Source organism: Mesoplodon mirus (genome assembly GCF_964341445.2).
Source record: "Mesoplodon mirus genome assembly, chromosome: 9".
Taxonomy (NCBI): Eukaryota; Metazoa; Chordata; class Mammalia; order Artiodactyla; family Ziphiidae; genus Mesoplodon; species Mesoplodon mirus.
This window is the reverse complement of record NC_138985.1, coordinates 80,486,720-80,510,494: the sequence shown is the minus strand read 5'-3', so window position 1 is coordinate 80,510,494 and position 23,775 is coordinate 80,486,720. Positions and strand designations below refer to the sequence as shown.

General features: G+C 36.7%; 1 protein-coding gene across 9 annotated transcripts in view; it reads right to left on the bottom strand.

Moving 5' to 3' along the window:
• The window catches only part of FOXP2 (forkhead box P2), a 533,480-nt gene that overhangs the window by 103,645 nt on the left and 406,060 nt on the right, over positions 1-23,775 (bottom strand). For 6 of the 9 annotated variants that reach the window (XM_082632343.1, XM_082632342.1, XM_082632346.1 and 3 more), the window contains one exon: positions 13,040-13,114. The exons of the other annotated variants lie outside the window; for them this stretch is intronic. In XM_082632343.1, coding sequence (XP_082488469.1) covers positions 13,040-13,114 — 75 coding nt within the window. The remainder of the gene's footprint in view (positions 1-13,039; positions 13,115-23,775) is intronic. 9 annotated transcript variants of the gene reach the window in all.

Sequence of the window (23,775 nt, the reverse complement as noted above, 5' to 3'; positions counted from 1 at the left end):
TTTTGAGAGCATGAGTGGGAACACTGCCTGGTGATTGTCAAATCCTTTTTGTGTTCTTGTTTGAAGGGAGTGGAGCTGGAAATCCCTGGTTTATAGGAGGTGGATGGAGAAAGCAAAGTCAAGGTGTTCAAGGCAGCGAAGATGACTCAAATATTCAGGTACTCCTCCAATGTGAGGGAGGGGGAAGCTTTCTTTAAATAATGTTTGTAGTGGAGCTATAAAACAAACTAAAAACCACCAGAAAAATGCCACAGGTGGTGTGACATGAAGGAGAGACCTTGGAGGCAGACAGACCTGAACTGGGATCTTGGCTTCATCCTTTACTAAAATGTGACTTTAGCCCAGTTATTTTACTTCTCAGTTATGCTCAGCTTCCTCAAGAGAAAAAAAACAGGTATAAATAGGTATAATAAAAATGATGGCAAATGGTTTCTATACCTAAAAGAGTGGGCTTGTGTCAAAGTGACCACAGTGCTGTTCTGCCTTGTAAAACCTGACATACTCGATACTTTCACCAACACCCCAGTAAAGGAAAAACAGAAAAACATTTTAATTAAGTTTGAAGAGCAAATTTGTTCTGCAGGGAATTGAGAACTAAAAAAAGGAAAGGGATTCATTTTCAGTAAGAATGATGTAGGAACTCCTCCATCAGAAGTCACAGAACTATTTGGAGAGAATATATGTCCAATCGTTTACCACCAATTCCTGAAATCTTACCATTTAAAGTCCACTTTGTAAAGCAGAAATATTTGCTGTTGTAAATGGGCTTCAAAAGCAAGGTCTCTATTTGTGTCTGTCTTCCTTCCTCCCTCCCTCCCTGCCTTCTTTCCTTTCTTATATTGTTTTCCTCATACTTTAGTTTTGATTTTATGAACAGAAAGAAGGTTTTTTTGGTTTAGGGATATGTTACTGTGTCATATCTTTGTATCCATACTGCATATACTAAATGCAGAATTAAGCAGGGGCATGTATGTCTAAGAGCAATTTCAGTGGTTGGTTTATTGGGTTGCTCTTAAAATTTAAAACTGTCAATACAGTGAAAAAGAGACTATCATAATATTTCTGCATATATTTCACCCCAGTTACATGTTCTGTTTTCACTAAAAGGTTTTTCTAAAAAGTGAAGAGCTATATTTTATTAAGTACTAAAAATCAACCAATTACTTAAAAAGTTCAAAATCTTAATGTATCTAAATGTTTCATAAAATAATTAATGATTTATAGTAATCCACCTTAAATTTTGGAGGGGAAGGAAAGAACACTCACATTATGATTAGGTTATTAGGGTCTCTTATAAGAAAATAGTTGCTAAGTTTTAAGTCTAATGAGTAGCTATTCTTTTGGCTAAAAATATCATAAAGTATAACAAATATGGTGAGAGTAAAGCTGTCATAACTGGAAAATTTTAACAACCATGAATACACCCTTCCCTTCTTTTATACAGTTTGTCCGAGAAACAGGAATCCCTGAAAGGTGATGATACAAAGGTCAAACTTAGATGTCAAGACACTAGGGGAGAGAGACAAGATGGTAGTCACAAGCCACAAACAGATTTAATAAATAATATAAAGAGAGGTATTAACCTAGCTATGAGTTTACTCATTTTCAAATTTCTGTCCATTTTAGATGAAAGTGGGTTTCTATTTCCTTTAGAGATGAATTACCTCCATCTATGCCCTTGATGCCAGCACTCTCCTCCAATCATCTTTCAGAGCTGGTTTCAACTCTGTTCTTTTCCTTCTTGCTGTTGTAATCATTTCATCTCCACTGCCCCCTCCCCCCAAGACCCTTCCTCAATTCTACTCCTTCAAGCCCCCATCCTATCATCTCCCTATTAATCAGTATTTTTCCCAAAGGACTAGTACACTATTTGTCTACGTATACTCTTTTAGTTACCACTCAAGTCACTGCCAGGGACTATATTCTTTGAAACTACTCTTACCAAATCTAATAACTTCGTTCATGTCTCACCCCACAGGCTTAAAACCACCCTTCAGTCTGTGCTAATGCTTTTTAAAAAATCTCTTCTATTGTTCTTTGACTGATCTTGCAAACTCTCTGTGGTCTTCCTTTTTACAATTTCCTTCAAAACAATGGACGCTAATTTCCTGCATATGGCCTGACTTCTAGAGATGCAACATCTCCAAGTCGTCGCTGTCTGCTGAACATGGATATCCTACCAGCAATGCAAATACACCTCCCAAACAAGACTTTTATCACCTCTAACTTCCTACTGCCCACCATCAAACCTGCTGTTCTTCCTGTGTTCTAGATATCACCAGATTCCCAATCAAACAAACACAGATATCCAGGCACAAAATTCCAGAGATCTCAATTTTTTATGTTCCTCTAATTGCCAACATACCTTTTAAATCAAAGTGTTGTATTCACCCTTAAATCTGTCCTCTTATTTCCTTACCCTGTCCCTCCACTAGATAAGATGACAACAACTTAATTGAACAACATCCAATGAATTTTTTGGGACAACATCCTCTCACCTAGACACAGAGACTCCACTATTTTTTCTATTTCCAATCACTTCTTCCTATTGCTCCCAAGGATATCTTTAAATATGATACTCTTGTTACATTACATCCACTTTGTTGCTCAAAATCTTACAGAATATTTAAGGGGTTTCTTTTGGGGTTTTTTTTTGTTTTTTTTTTTTTGTGGTACACGGGCCTCTCACTGTTGTGGCCTCTCCCGTTGCAGAGCACAGGCTCCGGACACACAGGCTCAGCGGCCATGGCTCACGGGCCCAAGCTGCTCTGCAGCATGTGGGATCTTCCTGGACCGGGGCACGAACCCGTGTTCCCTGCATCGGCAGGCGGACTCTCAACCACTGCGCCACCAGGGAAGCCCTTAAGGGTTTTTTCTTTTTTTTTAAAAAAAAAGCCAATTAAAACTTCAAATTCTGGCTGTGGTCCATATATTTAAATAGTATGCAACAACTTTTCCCCATAATGTTCTCCAGTTCCCAAGATACAATACACTGTGCCCTAACTTGAAAATGACCTATCCTGTATTTTTCTTTCTGTTCTATAACTTAGCTTATTCTGTCCTCATCACCTGGAATGCTCTCTACACTTCTAGCGTAATGAATTCCTGTTTACTGTTTTTTTTCTCAAAACTTCACCTCTAATAAACCTCTTCCATCTACTTGTCCTCAATTCCTCAGTACAATGACAAAATCTTTTTTTACAGTTTGCATTGATTTTTCAGTCCTAAATTATGTATTTTCCACCTTCATAGTGTATACACTTTTCAAATGCAGGTGATCATTATTTTACTGAAAATTTTTGTAGCATGGTGAGTTATACATAGAATGTGCTCAGTGAATATGCGTTGAATGGAACTGAATGTCAGGGGGCTGTGTAAGAATAATTCCAAAAGTGTGGAATGGATTAGTATAGACATACAAGATCAAAAGAGTGATCAAACAATGTGGACTACATTGGTGAAAGAGCATTCCTGTGGGATAGTAATTGAGCTGCACCTTGTATAACCAGTAGAATCTGATAAACTGATTAGAAAAGAGAGGAAGTTACAGAGTGATAATAACACATGAAAAGGAACAGAAAAAAATGGAATAGTGTATGTTTGGGAACAGGAAGTAGATATATGAGTTAGAACCCAACATTTTTATTTGTGAAATAATAGGGCATAAAGTTGGGAAAGGAAAAGAGCCCAGTGGTGGGAGAACAGAATTGCAAGGCTGAGGTTTGTAAAGTTTTATCCAGCAGACACTGGGCAGCCATTAAAAACTGTACACAAGTTACGAGAAAAGGAAACAGGAGCAATTATTTATCCTATGATGGTAACAATAAAAAAAGAGTTTATGTGCTAATTAACAATGACAGCATTGATCATTCCAGAAACTTTGTAGGACTTTTCTAGAAGCACAGTTTCTCAACAGACTTCTAATCTCTGTACTCATTTCTATAGCTTTAAGTAGTCAATTTACAAGTGCTATGAATATTTTTTACAGGATCAAAGGTGTATGTTAGTCACTTAGCATTTTCATCTGGTCAATTCAAGGATCCATTCTGAACTTTACCTATTTAAATGTTTGATATTTCAATATCAGACTTAAAGTATCAATATTATATCATCCACTTTATTTTGTATTTTAAAGTCAGGATGACACACAAATCACTTATGTTCAATTGTTAAGACATAATATTTGTCTGATGGATAGTAAAGAGACAACCTGAAAAGCTAGGGAAACCCTACAGAGCAACTGATCTTGCTTAGATGTGTGGGGAATAAATAAAAGGGGATAAAGGGAAAATGACTCTAAAAGATTAAGACTTTGTAACTATTAAGCTTACGCCTCTAAACATTAGGAGATAAATAGCAATGCCCTGCATAACTTTAAAAAATAAGTCTTTTTTTGTAGCTTAAGTCCTAACAAAGGACTGTAAGCAATAAATCAACAGTCTGGGATTTTGCGATTCATTTTAAAACATTTCTGGGGGAATCACTAAAGATCCCTGAATTTTTCTTTTCTAAAACCTCAACCTATAAATTAGACTATCTCACAGATCTGATTGAGACCTTAAAAGTCTCCTCAATTATTTGTAGTGAGGTGGATGGACTTAGAGTCTGTCATACAGAGTGAAGTAAGTCAGAAAGAGAAAAACAAATACTGTATGCTAACACATATATATGGAATCTAAAAATTAAAAAAAAAAAGGTTCTGAAGAACCTAGGGGCAGGACAGGAATAAAGATGCAGACGTAGAGAATGGACTTGAGGACACGGGGAGGGGAAGGGTAAGCTGGGACGAAGTGAGAGAGTGGCATGGACATATATACATTACCAAATGTAAAATAGGTAGCTAGTGGGAAGCAGCCACATAGCACAGGGATATCAGCTCAGTGCCTTGTGACCACCTAGAGGGATGGGATGGGGAAGGTGGGAGGGAGATGCAAGAGGGAGGAGATATGGGGATATATGTATATGTATAGCTGATTCACTTTGTTATACAGCAGAAACTAACACACCATTGTAAAGCAATTATACTCCAATAAAGATGTTAAAAAAAGAAGTGTCCTCAAGTAGTCGGGTAATATGCACGGTAATTTCAAAAGTGATCATGAAACTGATCCGGTTTTTGAAACCTTATTATAGGTAAATGTGATTAGCAACATTTGGAAAAAGGGAGTGGTTTCTTTCTTTAACAGATATATAGAATTAAAATTAAACTACACAGCTTGCCAAAATTAATATATATGAACGATGGCTCAAGACTAAAGAACTATCAGATCATCAAGAGTTCTCCTTGAATTCAATGAATAATGAAGAGATATAAGGAAAGTCACTTGGATTCTTTAGTTTTCTCAACTGTAAAATAAAGGAGTTGAATTAGATGAATCTTAAGCCTTCTTCTTTTTTTTTTTTTTTTTTTGTGGTACGTGGGCCTCCCACTGTTGCGGCCTCTCCCGTTGCGGCACACAGGCTCCGGACGCTCAGGCCCAGTGGCCATGGCTCACGGGCCCAGCTGCTCCGCGGCATGTGGGATCTTCCCGGACTGGGGCACGAACCCACGTCCCCTGCATCGGCAGGCGGACTCTCAACCACTGTGCCACCAGGGAAGCCCTTAAGGCTCTTTTAAGCTAACATATTCCATCAGTCACTACAGGACGGAAATGCATGTTGATTAGACAACCTTGCCTCCTTATTTTGGCAATGCACTAACAGGGCAGAACCCCTCTAATAAAGCAGAATGACTACGTAGGTAATATACAGAAAGACAAGGGTAAACATGCAAAAGACGTATACTTTCCAGCCTTAATATGCAAATGAAGTATATTTTTCACCCTTAATATAAGAGAGTATAAGAGAGGTGCAACTTACAGGCAACAACGATTTAGGGAGAAAGATAAAACAACAGTACACATGTTACTCATATTATTTAATTTCTTTTAATTTTATATTGATTACCTATGTCTCAAGAAAATATTGCATATATAACATTAAATTTCTAAACCTTTAAGCTTGTTTATCAAATTTTGATATCATTTTGCCAACATTCTTTCTCTCTCTAAAATTACACAACCACATGTGAATTTATGAATCATGCTTAATTTAATGAGAATTTATCTCTGAGATATTTACTTGATGCCTCCTTTTCACTGTAGTATCTCTTAAGAATACTCTTACGTAAGAGTACTTAAGTCATATCTCTTCAGTTCTCTCTCATTCTATACTGTCTGTTTTAAGCCCCACTAAATATTTTACAACTCAAATCCTAAATTAGAATTAAGATATTATATTGTTATTCTGGAGTGTCATGTTATAACACACAGAATTTGAATGGTAGATTACTTCTGCCAATATTCCAAAATATCTCACACTATCTCTCTTAAGAGAGAACAGGAAGAAGGTCTGCTGGAATGGTAATGACGACTTCAGGGAAAAGAGCTTAGGAACATGGCTGCAAGAGCCGGAGCATTTCATGCTGTTCCTCAATGTTAAATACGACAAAAAAGTTTCATCTTGAAAAGCTTAACTTGATATAAGACTTTATTCTTTATTTTATCAGTAGCATGAATCTGCTTGCACCAAATTTATTACCATTCTGATAAGGAATATAATTAATTGGAAATAAACAAGTGCAATTTCATCTAAGATGTATGGTGCATTGTATGATTACAGCATGAACAAATTCTGATAATAGTAAGCTTTCTGAACCCCACTGGATAAAGATTTAAAGTACAGTGTGCAGCTTCAGGTTTAAGTTTGAATGCCAATGGGAATCATGTACTGTTTAACATGATATCCTATATATTAAAATATATGAAAAATCTGGTTATTTAGAAATATCTTTAAGTGAATATATTGCTGCATGAATGGTGCCAGTAATAAAATTTGATTCTATAATTTGTCAATCACGTGCATAACAAATAACTCATTTGCCTAATGAAAATTACAAATGTAAAAAATTTAACTTCAGAAAGAAGAGAAAGAAAAACGAATTGCAGATAGAACTCAATAAAAACACATGGACGTGGCTTCCCTGGTGGCGCAGTGGTTGAGAGTCCGCCTGCCGATGCAGGGGACACGGGTTTGTGCCCCGGTCCGGGAGGATCCCACATGCCGCGGAGCGGCTGGGCCCGTGAGCCATGGCCGCTGAGCCTGCGCGTCCGGAGCCTGTGCTCCGCAACGGGAGAGGCTACAACAGTGAGAGGCCCGCGTACCGTAAAAACAACAACAACAACAAAACATGGACATTCTTTTACATAGTTGATCTTTTAGCTATGTATGTGTATGTGTGTTTGTGTATGTGCGTGTGGTCATGAGCTGTGAAAATGTATACACTAGGATGACTTGTTTTTTTGTGCCTTTCACTTATTATTATGCTACAATAAATGATGTGGAAATATACAAGGAACAGAAATACAAATGATAAACACAGAGTACACATTTTATCAGTGATGTTTAGAAATATGCAAGAACTATAGAGTGAACTGTTAGAAGTTAATACAGATTATATTTCATATTTGTAGAGACTATCACTAATAGCTCATTACAAATAACTTTAAATGTGAAAGGAAAAATACAGTCTTCAAATGGGCAACATAAATTCACATTATTGCCACATACATATTCTAGTGTGTGTATCAATTTAGTTGATGAAAAATATATTAACAACAACAAAACCAGATAACTAAATAAATAATCCTTTCATCAGCCCCTGATTTCTGCCATACTAATGCTTTGGTGAATCATCAAGGGGAGTAAATTATTCATTATAAATTTCAAAGAGGAGTCCCCATTGAAAAAGCTCTGCTACTGGTCCTTCTTGGAACCAACATCAAGAGAATTCATGGCAGTCTCAAATATTGCAATAAAATAAAAGGTGAGAGGCAATCACTCAGGAGAGGTGTCTAGAATGAACTGAGCTCTGGGAGCTACATCCCAGCTGAGTAAGGTGTGTAAAGATAATTATTAATATCTTGAGTTATACTAGGAAAGAAAAAGATTAATCAAGGAGTTGCATGCAAATGTCAGTCAAGGTTTTAAAAACAGAAACCTTTATTCTACTTGCAATGGAGAATCTGGAAGGTTTTTAACAGTAGCTCTAAACATGGTCACTATATTATAGCTTATGGCATTAACAAAATCAGCTGTAATATAGGTGTTTGAAATGTTTGATTATCTTAAGGTTTATTTTAAATCAAAGGGTCTAGCACAATACCAATCCCATCGTAATAGTGAATATAAACTACTCAAAATGAACATGATGAATTAAGAAATCTGATTTTTACTGCTTCAACATAAATTTAAAATTTTACTAACACAACTTTGCATTAATAGCAAAGAGTTAAATCTTGCAATATAGGTTTTATATAGAAAGGACTCTCCAAAAATTGTTATCCCGGGTTAACTGTCTCTAGCTTGTTAGTTAAAATGATCAATGCTACTAATACGTAGTAATTTATCTCTAATTCTCGGTTAATCTCTGCCAATACATTTATAAAAGAGAAGGGAAGAAATAATTGGAGATAATCTGGCACTGCCACATGTATCTCCTAATTTCCTATCTTCACGTGTTCTGGTTGGATACAGACAATTGAGAGCACAATCACTTTTCTTAACATTCTTTAGCCATGATTTTCCTTGACTGCCTGAGGACATCATTTAGCTCTGGTGAGGGAGGGTTCTTTTTCTTTCACTTAGCTTAACAAATCAGAAAACATTTGGATAACTGATTTTTGTGAGGGAAGAAGTCAGTGTTCAACTTAAATTAATGAATATAAAGACTTTCCTCTCAGGAAGGAACATTTCCATCTGTTCTGGTCATGGCATAAGGTGATGCCCAAAGCCCCTTAGTGTTAATACCAAGTGCATATTTAAATTTATGTCAAACAGAATTGCCTCTTTGGTCCAAGCAAGAGCATATTGATGATATTAAAGATACTGACTCAAACACCTACTGCACACTTCCTATGTGTTAGTCATCATGCTAAGTACTTTTGGGGGATCAAATGTAATCCCTGTACCACCCTATGAGACAGATACTATTATTGTCCTAATTTTACAGATTGAGAGCATGAGGCTAAAAGAGGTCAAGTAATTTGCCCGATATTCAATCTAGAAAGCTGATTCCAGAGCCCATGGGACAGAGTATTTGGTACTGGGCAGAATTTATGTAAAGCCTAAAAAGAGAGATGAATTTGGTACAGAAAATAAGAGATTCTTAAAACTGTCACTATCCCCTTTTCCTTTTTTCTTCCAATCCACAATTCCTATCTAAATAAAACATTCAGGAGTCAGTCACAACAGAATCAAGATCTGTAGGGGAAAAGATGACAATGTGGTCAATATAATTTAATCTGAATGTGATATAAAACTGCTAGACCAAGACCAGCCAAGTCTTATTTTTAATTTATAGGTCCAACAAATTTTGTTCATTAAGATATGCATTTAACCCAGTGGTAAATGTTTTGAAATTAAGATCCAGAAGACAAAGACTCTGAGCATTCTCGTAATTGCCTTAGCACTTAGAGCTAACAGGCAGAGTCCTATGTAAAATAGTATTCACATAGGTGTAAACACCTATAGGCAAGACTAACAATAATATTATCTGCAGGTAGGTGCTAATAAGGCCATTCAGGCAGATGAGGTGTCAACAAGGTCTACTTCTTGAGGAGTGAACTTGGGTTGCTAATGTGTGGCAGGGAAGCCAAAGGTTGTGAAATTTAGGACCTTGACAGAATTAGCCACTTGTAAAGCTGTTTGATATATCAGGGAAAAAAGAAAGGCACCAATTCCATTACTAAAGTTTGAAAGAAAAGTAAAATAAGTGAAGATTTTTCCAGATTAGAGTTAAATATACATCATTTGAAAAATTGAGGGTGAAAAGCAAGTATCGAAAAGAAATCTCTTACAGTGATGCTCACTTACACTCATCTTCTTGTCTTTTAAAGCCAGGACTTAATGCTTTTTCCTATAAAATTCAAACTTATAATAAGAGTATTAAATTGTTACTCTTAGAATATTAAATGTACAACCTCTGGAGCCCAAACATTTCTTTAAAAAAAAACAGGAATAGAATTTAAGATTACAATTTTTAGGTAGACATGATGTGAGTACCACTACCACTGCCCAGTACTGCAGTGAATTAGTAGAGGCACAATAAACATAATCTATTAGTGAGTTCATAAAAGGGTCTCTACTGTTCAACAACATGATGATAAGGAGGCACAATACTTAGATGATGGCCAACATCTTACGGCTACTTCCAGACAAAAACACCAGAAAATACTCCTTTGAAATATATTTTCATTGCATCTTTGGTTAGGAACCTGACACCATAAATACCTGAAAGAAGATGATATGATGGAGAGCTTTTGACATCTGTTTAATCTCAACTATGTAACATTACTATTTCTTTAAGATAATTTGGGCTTTAACCTACATTTGGTAATTGTAAGTGGCTTTCCTCCCCTGAGATTTATAGTACTTTACTTCAGGCTTGTTAATAAACTTATAGGAGAGAGGGGGTAAAATTAATTTAATCTGCCACTTTAGAACACATGCCTGAAAATTTTGGTTTTTTATTTGTGAAGGTTGATCAATCATAGAAGTAATATGTGTGATATTAAGTTAATCCATTGATAGGGCATTATGTAAGGTCTCTTAAGAATTTAGAAAACTATTACAATGGTTCACAATTTATTATAAATGTGAGGTATATAGATTATAAAGGGACGGGGCTGGTTTTAGATACGCCTATCTATCCTTTCTATACCTTTGTTCCTTCCATCCCACCAGTAATCTCATGGTGATCAGACTTAGTCGAGTACCACCCCAGCATACTAGTACTTATAAAATTTAACAAATACTAAGAGAGAGAGCCATGACCATCACACAGAAACTGTCAACTATGAATAACAAATAGTATTTGTTTTAGTTTGCATCTTGGTTTTAAATCACATTATGTAGCCATTTTAGCTTGCAGAAAGTTTAATATAATCAATAAAGGAAATAAGCACCTACTTAGTATTTAATGTTTCCCTTGTGTTGTGAAGTCAAGAACCAACATTTGCAAAGTCACTCAGTGACTAATTTGAAGTATTAAGTTTGGTGCACTGCAGGGATGGAAAACACCTGATCCATGCACTGCCATGCTCTCTCCCTCCACCAACCACAGCAGACCTTACTAATTTATCCTGTTGTTCTTTCTGTCTTGGAGACTAACTGCAGTCTCAGACACGTGGCACAACCTCAGACTCCTGTTCAACACTGCATTCAAGGCAGCCATGAACAATGTGGCATACCTCTGGAAAGACCAATACATTGGTGATCACAATCTTGGGCTATAGATTCAGGCTTGTCATTGAGGAACTGCAGGGCACCTGTGAGCCATTCATTTAATTTCTCCATCGTTTGTTTTTATTCTGAAAACATTTCAGTGAAAATATAAAGATCTGTTGCTGTAGATCTATTTTTCCATCAGGGGAGTAGAGACTAATTTTTTTAAATGGTAGGAGTAGATTTACATAAAGAACAAACACTATTATTGGTTAAGCCATCTCACTCTTCAGTCTAAAGAAAACAATTTTTCCATTGAAATTATTTTAGGAAAAAGTGTTACCAGTTAAGAATACTGCCTGTTCCATTTTTAATGCACTATTTTTTTAAGTATAATTTTGAATGAATCTTCTTTACTAAGTTAAAGTATAGTTATTTTTGAAGTGTAACTTAAATTTATTTTCTTCAAAACATACAGAGAAAACCTAGAAATTAAGATTATTTTAGTCTTTCACATAAATTTACATAATTTCAGCAAACCTTAACACTGCTTTTTAATTTTTGCTAGTTTTTCAAATGTTATTATTGTAAAAAAAAAAGCTTAGGAGGGCAAACACTTTAGAATTAAAATGAATGAAATGCCAAACTAGATAATTTCAGATCATTATGAAACCTAATTTCATGTGCAAAATTTATTACCAATCCCCTGCATTCACTATTTCCATAAAATAGTACATTATTGCTGTTTCCATTTCCATTTTTGTTTTGCATCTAACATTTTAAAAATGTTTAAAGTTTATATATTTTCCACAAAGAAGAGCATCCCATGTTAATCTGACACTATTTTTATTGAGAAAAATCTTTCTTTTTTTCAACTAAGGTATGAAATTATATATTTCTTCTTCATTCAGGAAGACACTGACTATTTGTCTATGAGTCTTAATTATGTTGTGTTCTACCAATCATAAATTAGGAAATATTATGTATATGGTAGTAAAAAAATAAGTTTTGGATGAGTCAATTTAAGAATATTCTAGACCATGGAAACTAAAAAAGTACATCAATTCTTAAGGAAACAAGCAAAAATTCTATATATGACTTACAAATTTAGAGATTCCTTAGGAATACAGGTAGTATCCATGGTAAATAGAAACATGAAGTTGCTCTATTTAAAAATTCTTGAACGGCCACTTCAGGACTGTTATTCATTTCCAAGGCTAACCAGTATGTGAACTGGGTCATGGAAGCAATTTTCATTGGATATTATAGTCTAAAGAGACAAATTACACTCTAGTGACAGAATATGTAAAAAGAGGCCTTGGCATATTTATATGGTAACTTGCAGAACATGGAACAGGAACTTTTCCCTAAAATATGTATTGTATCTATCCATAGTCTCAATGCACTTATTTTATGCATATCAATACCATCTCATCAAATTATTCCTGAATCTGTTCAAGAAAAGTGTAGTGGCGCAAGAAAAGTACAGAGGTGAAAAAGCCATATGCTCTCATATATATAAGGTAAACTTTAAGGCCATCAACTCACAGAAACGGTGAACTGTATGTATATCTGATGAAACATAATTGAAGCAAGAATATAAGAAGTAACAGAAAACAAACTAATAACATCCGTGCCTTAACATTAGTCATCTCTTGATCATCTGTATCAATGGAAGGTAGTGGCTGATAGAAAATCACAGACCATCTCTATAGCAGGGTTGGGTCTATGGCCTTGTGCATAGTAGCTGAATTACTAATTGCCCAGTGTAACTTACTGCAAATGTGTTGTGAGGATGCCCATCACCAGAAGAGTGGCCACAGACACATAATTTTGTTTCTGGAAGCAATTCCTAGATTAAACAAAGAGAATCAGGAGTTGGCTTTTTTTTTTTTTTTTCCAATCTTAAGGCTTAACGCTAATAATGTACATTATCATTTAAGAAAATATTATTTGGATTATTATCTTGGTAGGTTGACCTAGGCAAGACTACTCCACCTTTGTCTCACAGCTAATAATAGTATTAAATAAAATGGAAAAAACAGGAATAATTTGGTAGATGTTAATTTGAATATTTGAACATACGAAATAACCACTAACCAAAAATTATCGATCATCTACCAGGATATTGACTTAGGAGCCTCACTTCCCACTTCTAAGCTAAAATTATGGCCAATGTTTATTAATAAATATTCCTATAGCTTTAAATGGTACTGTGATTTTAGAGTATGGGATGCTATTTGTCCCTAAAACTTTATCTCTTTTTGAAAAAGCTAACTGTTGACTTGTAGTCAATTATAACCAATATGAATGAACATAAATCCTGTCTTGTCATGAAATGTGAGAACAATCACAAGAATCCCTTTAAATAAACTGCCTTGGCTCTGCATTACTATAACACAAATATTGCCATTAAATACATATTTAAGACTATGGAGCTAAATTCAGTAATCTCTGTTAAAACCTGTTGAATTGTGTCATTTGTATTGAAAATTACTCTATACACTCAAATGAATAGTTTGCATTTTTATCTGTAAAAGCAAAGTGATTATTTATTGATAAATGACATGGAATGTCATTTTTTACCTAAGTAGCATTAGACATTTCAAAAGATTTTGTCTGAAGGGCAAAAGGATTACACTGCATTTGAGTAGACCATGTGACAACACATCCTTAGACTTCATGTATGATATGAAAGGATGATCCCCATTCATAAGATACACAAGGGAAATTATATCAGAAAACAAGAAAAGCAAGGAGGGATGTGGTAGGGGTGTCAGGGAGTATTTGTAGTGGTTTGATGCATGTAAATATTACATCTTATAAATAATTCTTTTCAAATACATCTCTGAAGTTCAGGGGATCTGTTTGAGAAATGGATTGTACATGCTTTACATGACTATATGCCATTTTCTTCAAGATAAGAGTAACATTAATTTAAACAGAAAAAAAATGGCTTCCAAAATATTCTTTCCCTTCAATTTCCTATGAAGAAGTATGTCACCTGACGCTGGCAGATGAGGATGAAGAAAAAACGTTCAAGTTATATTTTACTGTCAGAATCCAACAAACACTTTTTCATCTAAATTATTTTGTCAACAGCCTTGTAGTACCCTTGCTAACCTTATTTGGCACCAGTGCATAATTAGATACACAGGGGTGTGACTCCAATTGAAGGTGTTGGCACTGAAGCACTCTGTGAAAATATTAACTATGAGGTTAACTACAATTTTCTCTTCTTTAATTAAATGCACATGGTACTAATGAGGTAACCTACTGTTCCTTGATAGCACTAATTAGCTAAGAGGAGAGTACACTCTCACACTGCAATTTAAACCTAAAAATAAGGTTGAAATATGCTAATTGCAGGCAATTTAAAACAGTACAAGTTGAAGAACTAGTCATAATAAGAGAAACTGACTGCTTTACAGCTAGGCAGCTGTAACTTTGGTTAAAATCAAAACAAGCCACACGATTTTTGGACTGCTATTTAAGGAGGTCATAAGCATCCTAAAAAAAAGGAAATGAAATGCTACTCCGTACCACAGCGATGAACCAGATTAACAAAAAATCCTCAGGTCGACACTCATCTACCTAAAACCAAAAATCAGTGAGCATCGTGAGAACTCCAAAGGTGCCACGACACTATATTCAGTACTGAAAATGAAACTTCATAAATAAGCAACATCACCTTAAGCTCTTTCAAGAGCACCCAAATTAAATATTGTACTTTGTGTCTAACGTAGACAAAACATATCAGGTGCTGAAGATTTGCCATCCCAATCACAGAGTTTGAAGGGAGGATACAGAGACGATTAAGAAACAGGACATTTCCAGACCAGGTACAAGTACATTGATAAAAATACACAAAAGATGCTATGAAATAAAATGCTGTAGGCATCATTTAAAGGATAGAGGTGCCAAAATTGTCAGAAGGATTTCATTATAAGAGGGAGATTTTTGCTACATTTCTTCTACAGATTAGAGCTCTGTGATGGGAGTAGCCTGAAGCTTCACTGTGAGAGAGAATATTCTCCATTCTCAGCTCAAATGACTCAGAAATATAATTTCAGTAAATATAAGTATAATCCAAACATATCTTCTTTAATTGTCTCAAACATTTCCCCAGTATGATTCTAACTGATAACCACTGAGATAACTTTGACATAAAACAAGATTCTGAAGCACCTTCTGAAACCATGACATATTTTTGTTCATCAGAAACTTTGTTTAACCAAAGCAATCATTGCCTGACAATGCCAAATCATTCCTGTTACCATAGATAAAAATACAGCATATTGGGCTTCCCTGGTGGCGCAGTGGTTGAGAGTCCGCCTGCCGATGCAGGGGACATGGGTTCGTGCCCCGGTCCGGGAAGAGCCCACATGCCGTGGAGCGGCTAGGCCCATAAGCCATGGCCGCTGAGCCTGCACGTCCGGAACCTCTCCACAACAGGAGAGGCCACAACAGTGAGAGGCCCGCGTACTGCCAAAAAAAAAAAAAAAAATACAGCACATTAAAATGATACTGTCATTAATCTATCCTTAGGGACAAAAGAGATAGGACTGTCCCACACTAAGGATGCACAGTGACATTTCTGCCCTGTCATTTTGCATGCAAAATTATAAGATATATAGTTTAAATAATCAAAAGAGTTGAGCAAGGACTAGAAATAGAGTTAAAAAGCAAAATTTATGAAAAGAGAAAGTCAACTTAATCTTATGTTTACTGAAGAACAATACCCTGGGAAAAAGCAAACCATTTGAAAGGCACAGGCTTTTAAGTAACTCCCAACTAATAACTCCAGGAGTTAAAAGTATGTGAGAATAAACTTTGCACTGCCATTAGCCCATCATCATGTCTTGCCAAAAAGCCTGGTTGAAGAAACTGCTTTGAAAAACCCACCCAGCTTCTTCTCCTGGCTGTCCCAGAGCTTTCTACAACAGAAGGAGACAGAATGTTGGCAAGAGATGCACTAATCAACCTCCGACCAGCCATGCTTGAACAGATCCATGAAGCTGCAGGTCATTGAAGGAGTAGCAAGGCGAATGAAATCAGACAGTCATTTAGAAATGGGTCTCCTGGAGGAAGCCTGACATAATCCAGCAAATCACAGGGAAACACAACGTGAATCGATGTTTTAAGTGTTTGCATCTGTTTCAAATAAGCACCAAAGAACCTTTTAACAGTGAAAAGGCCAGGACAGTGTACTGGAATGGGCTTTCAACATTAACTTCAGAGGGAAACTATTCTTCCGTTAAATATGGATCATTGCAATTTTCTGTTAAAACAATAAAGACTTCAGTGTTCAGTGTTGGAAATAAGAATACTAGCTCTGGAGACAGTCTGCCAGGGTTCAGATCCTGACTCAACACTTACTAGTAGTGTGACCTTGAGCAAGTCACTTTGCTCTTCTGGCCTCTCTCTCTAGAAAGGGGGTAGTAAGTAACAACGTCCTAGGGTTGTTAAATATACTGATTTATAAAGTACTTAGAATAGTGCTGGTACCCATATACTTAATGTTTCTTAGCTATGTAGTTAATATGTATTAGCTATCATTATTGCTTCAGAACATTCAATTTCTTTCAAATAAAAAATTATTAAAGTCCTACTGTGTATAAAACACACTGTAAAGGATGCAAAGATTCCCAAGACATTCTGTCTGCATTCAAATAGCTTTCTGTATCCTATTGGACTTCATGATACAAATCAAAGCCTCTTCCATATGAATAAAAAATATGTTTTCTCTTTAGAAACCTGGTGTGGCAAAGCAAAAAGTTAATATGAGGGTGTCTGCATTCAGTGATAAGGTGAAGTGACTTCTAAGAAATAATATAATTTTTGCAAAGTTGATGAAGGTATATTTTCATAGAAAAATAGGAAAGTATTATATATTGATCTTTCCTAACAAATGAAAATATTTTTAAATTATAATTTTTCTTGAAGCTGGCTGAAAATGGGATCAAATTTTTAACATGTTTAAAACTTTAGTGTCTTATAAAATTTGGGGTAAAATGATATCTGAATGGAAGAGTGATCTACATTTTAAAGGTGGCAAAATTTTAAAATAGTGTTCGGCCAGTCAAGAAATGTGGATACTCTTGACCTAGTATGAAACAGGAATAAAATTAAATGGTTAACTGGCCTTTCCTCCACTCTAACTGTTCTGTTTGTTGGCTTGGTTGGCTATCTTTAGGCCGTTCATCACATCTGATGGAGACTGTCCCAGGGACAGTGTGGCCAGAGTTGTGTCAGGGTGATATGTGTTGGCTTTGCAAATTCAAATTACTTTGTCTATCCCCAGCCCACCTCTGAAAAACAGACTAAAAGCTGCGTAGCCCTGACACAAGAGGTGAAGAAAAGAGAACTGCTGTCTGGCAAACATTATTCATAAGACCAGTGGATCTGAGTAGGTGGTATATTGTTTGGTGACTCCAAACAGTATAGAGTCAACCTCGTTGACTCCAGTCAATGAGGTGCAGGGACCATGTACCCCACAGGACCAAACCAACATGAGCACATGTCCGAAGACTCTTCATTCTTCATTCTGAACAAGGAGTAAGTCCTGCCTTACTTCCTTCTGTGGCACTGACTACAAAATCCATATGATATTGAGGAGAATAGGGTGCAGCCATTAAAGAGTCACTTCGCAGAGAAAGAAAATAGAGCCCAGGGAGCTGAAATTATTTACAGAAGCTCATGCTTTTATTTATTTTTTAAGGCTGCTGTGCACCACAATAGCCTACTGGAACAGGTTCTCAAACATTAGCATGTAAGGGAATGTCTGGATGAACTGTTATAATTGAAAATTCTACACTTCTAGGGACTCAGAGTCAAAAGATCTGAGATAGGGCCCATGAATATGCATTTTAACAAGCATCTTGGTGACTGTGATTTACAGCTTCCATGATTACACTTTGAGAAATATTGTCTTCTGTGTTCAGGATATTTGTGGGACAGGTAATTTCTCATTCTTTTATTCCATTACTCAGTAAGTGAACATATTTCAGTACCTACTGTGTGCTATAAATTATGTTAGCCATGTGGATATAAAAATGAATGAAAATTGTCCTTGGTTTCAGAGGAGAGTGGGAGGAAAAGCCTTGTAAACTAGGATACAACTAAGTAAGTGCCATTTGCATCTTGAACCCTTTGACACTCCATTAACATCAAGAATGGCCTCCTCAGAAAAAAATTTAATTGCATAAAATAAAATGTAAGAAGTTAGAAAGGAAATCAGTTACATTGAAATTCAGTTTTCAAAATATTTAAAAAGCCACAGTTGTGAAATATTAATAAATGTGCTTCTTTGTAAATACATTAAGTAATAAGATACAGTGTCAGGTTTAATAACCACTATAATTTTTAAGTAGTAATAAGCATAACTAATATTTCTAGATATTTTTGCCAACAGATGAAAACATCTGTAATTCTTTTTGAGGACAATGTCACAGATACTGCCAATACTATTGTGGTTTGTTACCTACATTCATAATAGAAGAAAATATGAAGTTTTAATTAGAAGTGAAAGTGAGAATACTTTTTCCTCCATTCATATTCATAGACCTCCTGAATTCTACCCATGGATCCTAGGTTGAGACTCAACATTAGAGAGAAACGTATTGTTGAAGAGGTAAAAAGTACAGTTCCATTGTACTGGAAGAATGTATTAAGAATGAGGAATTTATTACTCGAAAAAGAAAGACGTGGAAAGGAAGGAAGGGAGAATCCAGAAGATTTAGAATTGTACTTGAGAAGTGTGATCATGGGGGTATGGGCTGGAGTGTGGTGTGGATGAGGACGGGGGTGAGAGAGAAGACTGCAAAGCTGGGACTATGAAAAGTTCTGCCCATCAGACAAAGGGAATTTCTCTCATGTCCTGAGGTAAAGGGCAGGAGCAAATTTTCTTTTAAGGAGACAAGAGAAAAGCATGAGGGTGTGGGCTTAGACTGGAATTGGGAAAAACTGGTAGCTGGTAGCCTAAGATGCCCAAAGGTTCACCAGAGAGTTACTGATGGTCTGGGCTGAATGAAGAGCAGTGTAATTTGAGGAGAGGCTAACTTCGGAGGATTTGAAGACTACCTGAGTGATAGAGAGAGTGAAGGATAAGGGACACTGGGAGTAGGCTGTGATGTCACCAGCAAGATAAGAGGATGCAAGAAAAAATGGTTTTTAAGGAATACAGGAGAATGTGCTTTAACTGAAAATACTAGAAATAGTACACTAGAGCTTACTGCAGGACATCCAGGTAGTTATTTCTAGCAAACATTTGAGTATAGCATAAGCCTCAAGTTCAGGAGACAAGGCAAGATATATAGAGATCTGAGACCTTATGTGGTGGTGACTCCACAGGAAGTGGATAAGTTCTGTCACTGAGATCATCTAAAGGAATGGTTCTCAACCTGTGCCATGTGCTAGCATCACCTGGGGAGCTTTGAGTCAATACTGATGCTGGGCTCCACCGCCTTCAGCTTCTGATTGTATTAGGTTAGGATGGTGCTCAGGCACCTCAGGTAATGATAAGGTGCAGCCAGAGTTTAGCACCACTGATATAACAATTGAACATAAAAAGTTATGGACAGAGGGCTTCCCTGGTTGCGCAGTGGTTGAGAGTCCACCTGTCGATGCAGGGGACATGGGTTCGTGCCCCGGTCTGGGAAGATCCCACATGCCACTGAGCGGCTGGGCCCATGAGCCATGGCCGCTGAGTCTGCGCGTCCGGAGCCTGTGCTCTGCAACGGGAGAGGCCACAACAGTGAGAGGCCCGCGTACCGCAAAAAAAAAAAAAAAAAAAAAGTTATGGACAGAGATGAGGAAAGCCACCAAATTCAGAGGCCTGGTGTCAAATGTCTCAAGTGTTCTTACAGGGTCTAGTAGGGTGGGACTTTGACTTGAATACAACTCTCAGAGGTTGTCAGTGATACTCAAAAGCAGAATGGGAGTGGTGATAGAGACATAATATAATAAGTTAAAGAAGGAATAGAGACTGAAGGGTAACCAATTCTTGCCCAAAGTTTAATGATGAAGGAAAGGAGTGGGTTAGGAAGATTGCCTGATATAAAACAAAGGTTCAAATAAGATTTTGTTTTGTGGGTGTTTGGTTTTTAAAGACAGGAAGACTCACAGAAAATGGGAGACTGAAGATACAGGAAAGCAGCTGTGAGGCTGACATGACAAGGTCCTAGGAAAGGCCGGGCAGGGCAGGTATCAAGTTGGCCTTGGAGAAAAGATCTCACTGTGATACAAAAGGGCATAAAGAGAGGTGCCAATATGAGTTTGTTTTAGGAGTGGAGATGAGAGAGGCAGAGGGAGATCTTACTTGGTAGCCTCTAAATTCTATCTCTGAAGTAGGAGACGAAGTCACTGGGAATAGGAGCTTGGTGTGAGATGTAGGAGCTGAAAGGGGACAGTTAAGGCAGGAAGCTGGCATAGGGAGGGGGGAGTGAGGAGTTTAAAAATGATTGCTAAACAGTGATGAAGGTTAAGGTGAAGTTGTGGACTCAATACTGCCTGATACTGTCATTTTCTGTAGGAATATCCAGTAGCTTGCTTGGGAATAGGAGTAAGGAAAGCCACAGTTTGGAGAATGGAGAGCAAGGTCAGAGTGAACACTACAAAATAGCAAGAGTTTCTTTAATGTCATCGTTAATCATGGGATACAGTTGGATCAGGAAGCCATGTAGGTGGGCGGCGGGCATGGTGATGTGGAGAGGATGACAAGGAAGAGCGGTGCTTATGATCAGAATGGGGATTCCTTAGGTCTACTAACTCAGATTGATTTTAAAAAATTGGTCCAAGGACATACAGAATATTGTTGAAGGTACTGATTATTAAAAGTTTATAATTTTCTTCTTGTTTTCTTCATGGATCAGTGTAAATTTTTTTTTTTTTTTTTTTTTTTTTTTTTTTTTTTTTTGCGGTACGCGAGCCTCTCACTGTTGTCGCCTCTCCTGTTGCGGAGCACAGGCTCCGGATGCGCAGGCTCAGCGGCCATGGCTCACGGGCCCAGCCGCTCCGTGGCATGTGGGATCTTCCCGGACCGGGGCACGTACCTGTGTCCCCTGCATCGACAGGTGGACTCTCAACCACTGTGCCACCAGGGAAGCCCCAGTGTAAATTTTTAAAAATAGTATATTTTCTTTTCCTTGCCAAACATGCCAAATTATACCATTCACTGGTAACAAACGCAACATGAAAGTCTAAATTTATGAAATTAAATTAGGGATTCCTATTTCCTTAATTATTCAAAATAAAAATGTAGTTAAGGTTGTATTTATGTAAACAGAAAGAGAACTCATCTAAAATAAATTTGATTTTTATATAATCCTTAGGAATATATGTATTAGTGAATCTGCATGTACAAATGTGTTACTAGGTGCTATTTCCCTACAGTTCCCTATTGCCTTGTGTTTCCTTACTGTTGAAAGAGTAGAGTTCTTTGAGAAAAAAACTATTGTCGAGACCATGCTACAATCTTGTAGCAAACCAGCCCAGTGACTACAGAGGATATCTGTTGATCTTCTCTACCTGGAATCTATTCCTCTTTTTGCTAACAACACCAAAGTTTTTCTTGGGGGACCATCCCCATTCTGCACCCCAGCTCCCAACATCATATGCAAATTGGTAGGACTGGCTCAAGGGTAGGTGGCTGCTACAAATAGGCCAATCAGATTCCCTCTCTCAATAACTGATTCTTGAGAATAATAAACAGGAATTCATCCAACCTAATGCTGGGACCCCACAGAGCCTGTCCAACGATCTTGCTTTTGCTTCTTATCTTTCTGTGACCAGATTTTTGTTTCATTTTTCCTTGTATTTTGTGACCAATTCTGTATCTTTGAACAGATCCCACTTTTCTGTTTAAGTTTTATGTGTATTTCTGTGACTTGAAGCCGGAGAAATAAACTAACAAGAATACTTCAAAATGTTTCAATCAATGATCTCACTGCCAAAATTAGGATTAAATTTTGATAGCCTTTAAATTAAGTTTTGGAGCAAATTTTAGGTTATAATCCAAAGACAAAAGAGACAAAAGATAAGGCTGGAAGTCATGATCTTGGCTACCTCATGTTTTACTAGTTGCAAAATTAAGTGAAGTAATCACAAATTGCTGTCATAATGTCAGCTTTTTAAATCTTTTCCTCTCCTAAAATGTCAGCTTGTATAATCAGACTTTCTATTCTGCAAAACACAGTTTAATATACAAAAATGGCAAAATAAAACATTAGGTTAAATTTAAAAATATCTGCACAGGTACATTTATTAATGTATTGATTCTTGATGGGCATTAGGATTTTTATTTTTATCATAATTTAAGATTACATACTCATTTGTTTTTCCTTGTTCAACAGATTCTAAATTATTTCCTTTCTTTTCTTTAAAAAAGAAAGGGTAGGTAAACACTAGCAAAGAAAGTTTAGTGATGGCTATTGTCTCAATCCACATACCACATAGTTGGAAGATTTGAGATTTTAAAGTACTTAATATTAATCAATTAAATCACTGACATTTCTAAAATAAATTCGATCCCCATTTCACAGCTTAAAAGAATTGAAGAATTAACAAAGATTACACAATATAACAGTGTCGAACTCAGATTTTTCACCCTGGTTTTCATCAATCCCCTTCTTATTCACCTCAGAAAGCTGCCATCGTAACTGGCACTAATTGGCACCCTTGTTAGAAACCTCAGCAGAGGAGCCAGGAATAGAAAAGACATGGACACCTCTCATCCACAGAGCCCAGCTGTCTGCAGAGGTAAAGCTGAGCTCAAGGATGGGGCAGATGACCCGGCGCCGTCTGTGAGAAGAATAAGACCTACACCTGTCCACTGACTACTTAGACAACTTGAATCTCCAGGGACGTTAATTAAGTATCTTTCATGCGCCTAAAGTCATTGGAAAACAAAAGATGCCTGTAGTGCTCCAAGTGATGTACTTATTACATTTTAAGAGGAGATGAAGACAGCAGTCAACAGACACTTCCGACATGAGATACTCATGCAGAGTACTGGTAGAATATTCTATTTTTGTTCTATGCTTGTTTGCTTTGTTCAAGAGAATATGTTAAGCTCTTCTTAAAAAAAAAATAAAACAGGGAGCTGGATTTCTCATGATCATCTGGAGAATGGAAGACAGTATTTTAAGTTATACAGTAATTACTTAATAGATAAAGAAGATGGATTCTATGCATAGGATTTTCCCCCTGCGTATACTGGGGCTAGGCAGAAGTAGCTTATGCTCACATAAGAGTAATAGTCCTTAGGTTTCTGCTCTTTTTTTGCTGTAGTCAAAAGAAAATACAGATGTCTCTTGTTGCCTTAAGGAGGTTAGGTGAGGTAGCAGAAGGTAAGAAACACGCCCGGGTAAAACAACTTTCCTTATTGAATGAGAAAGCATTAAGAAGTGGATGGTGTACAGGACATGTAGGTACTTGAAGCTACCTGTTGATGATGGGGGGCTACTGACTGACTGTAGTTCGTTCAGTATTTTATTCACCAAAGATTTAATGACC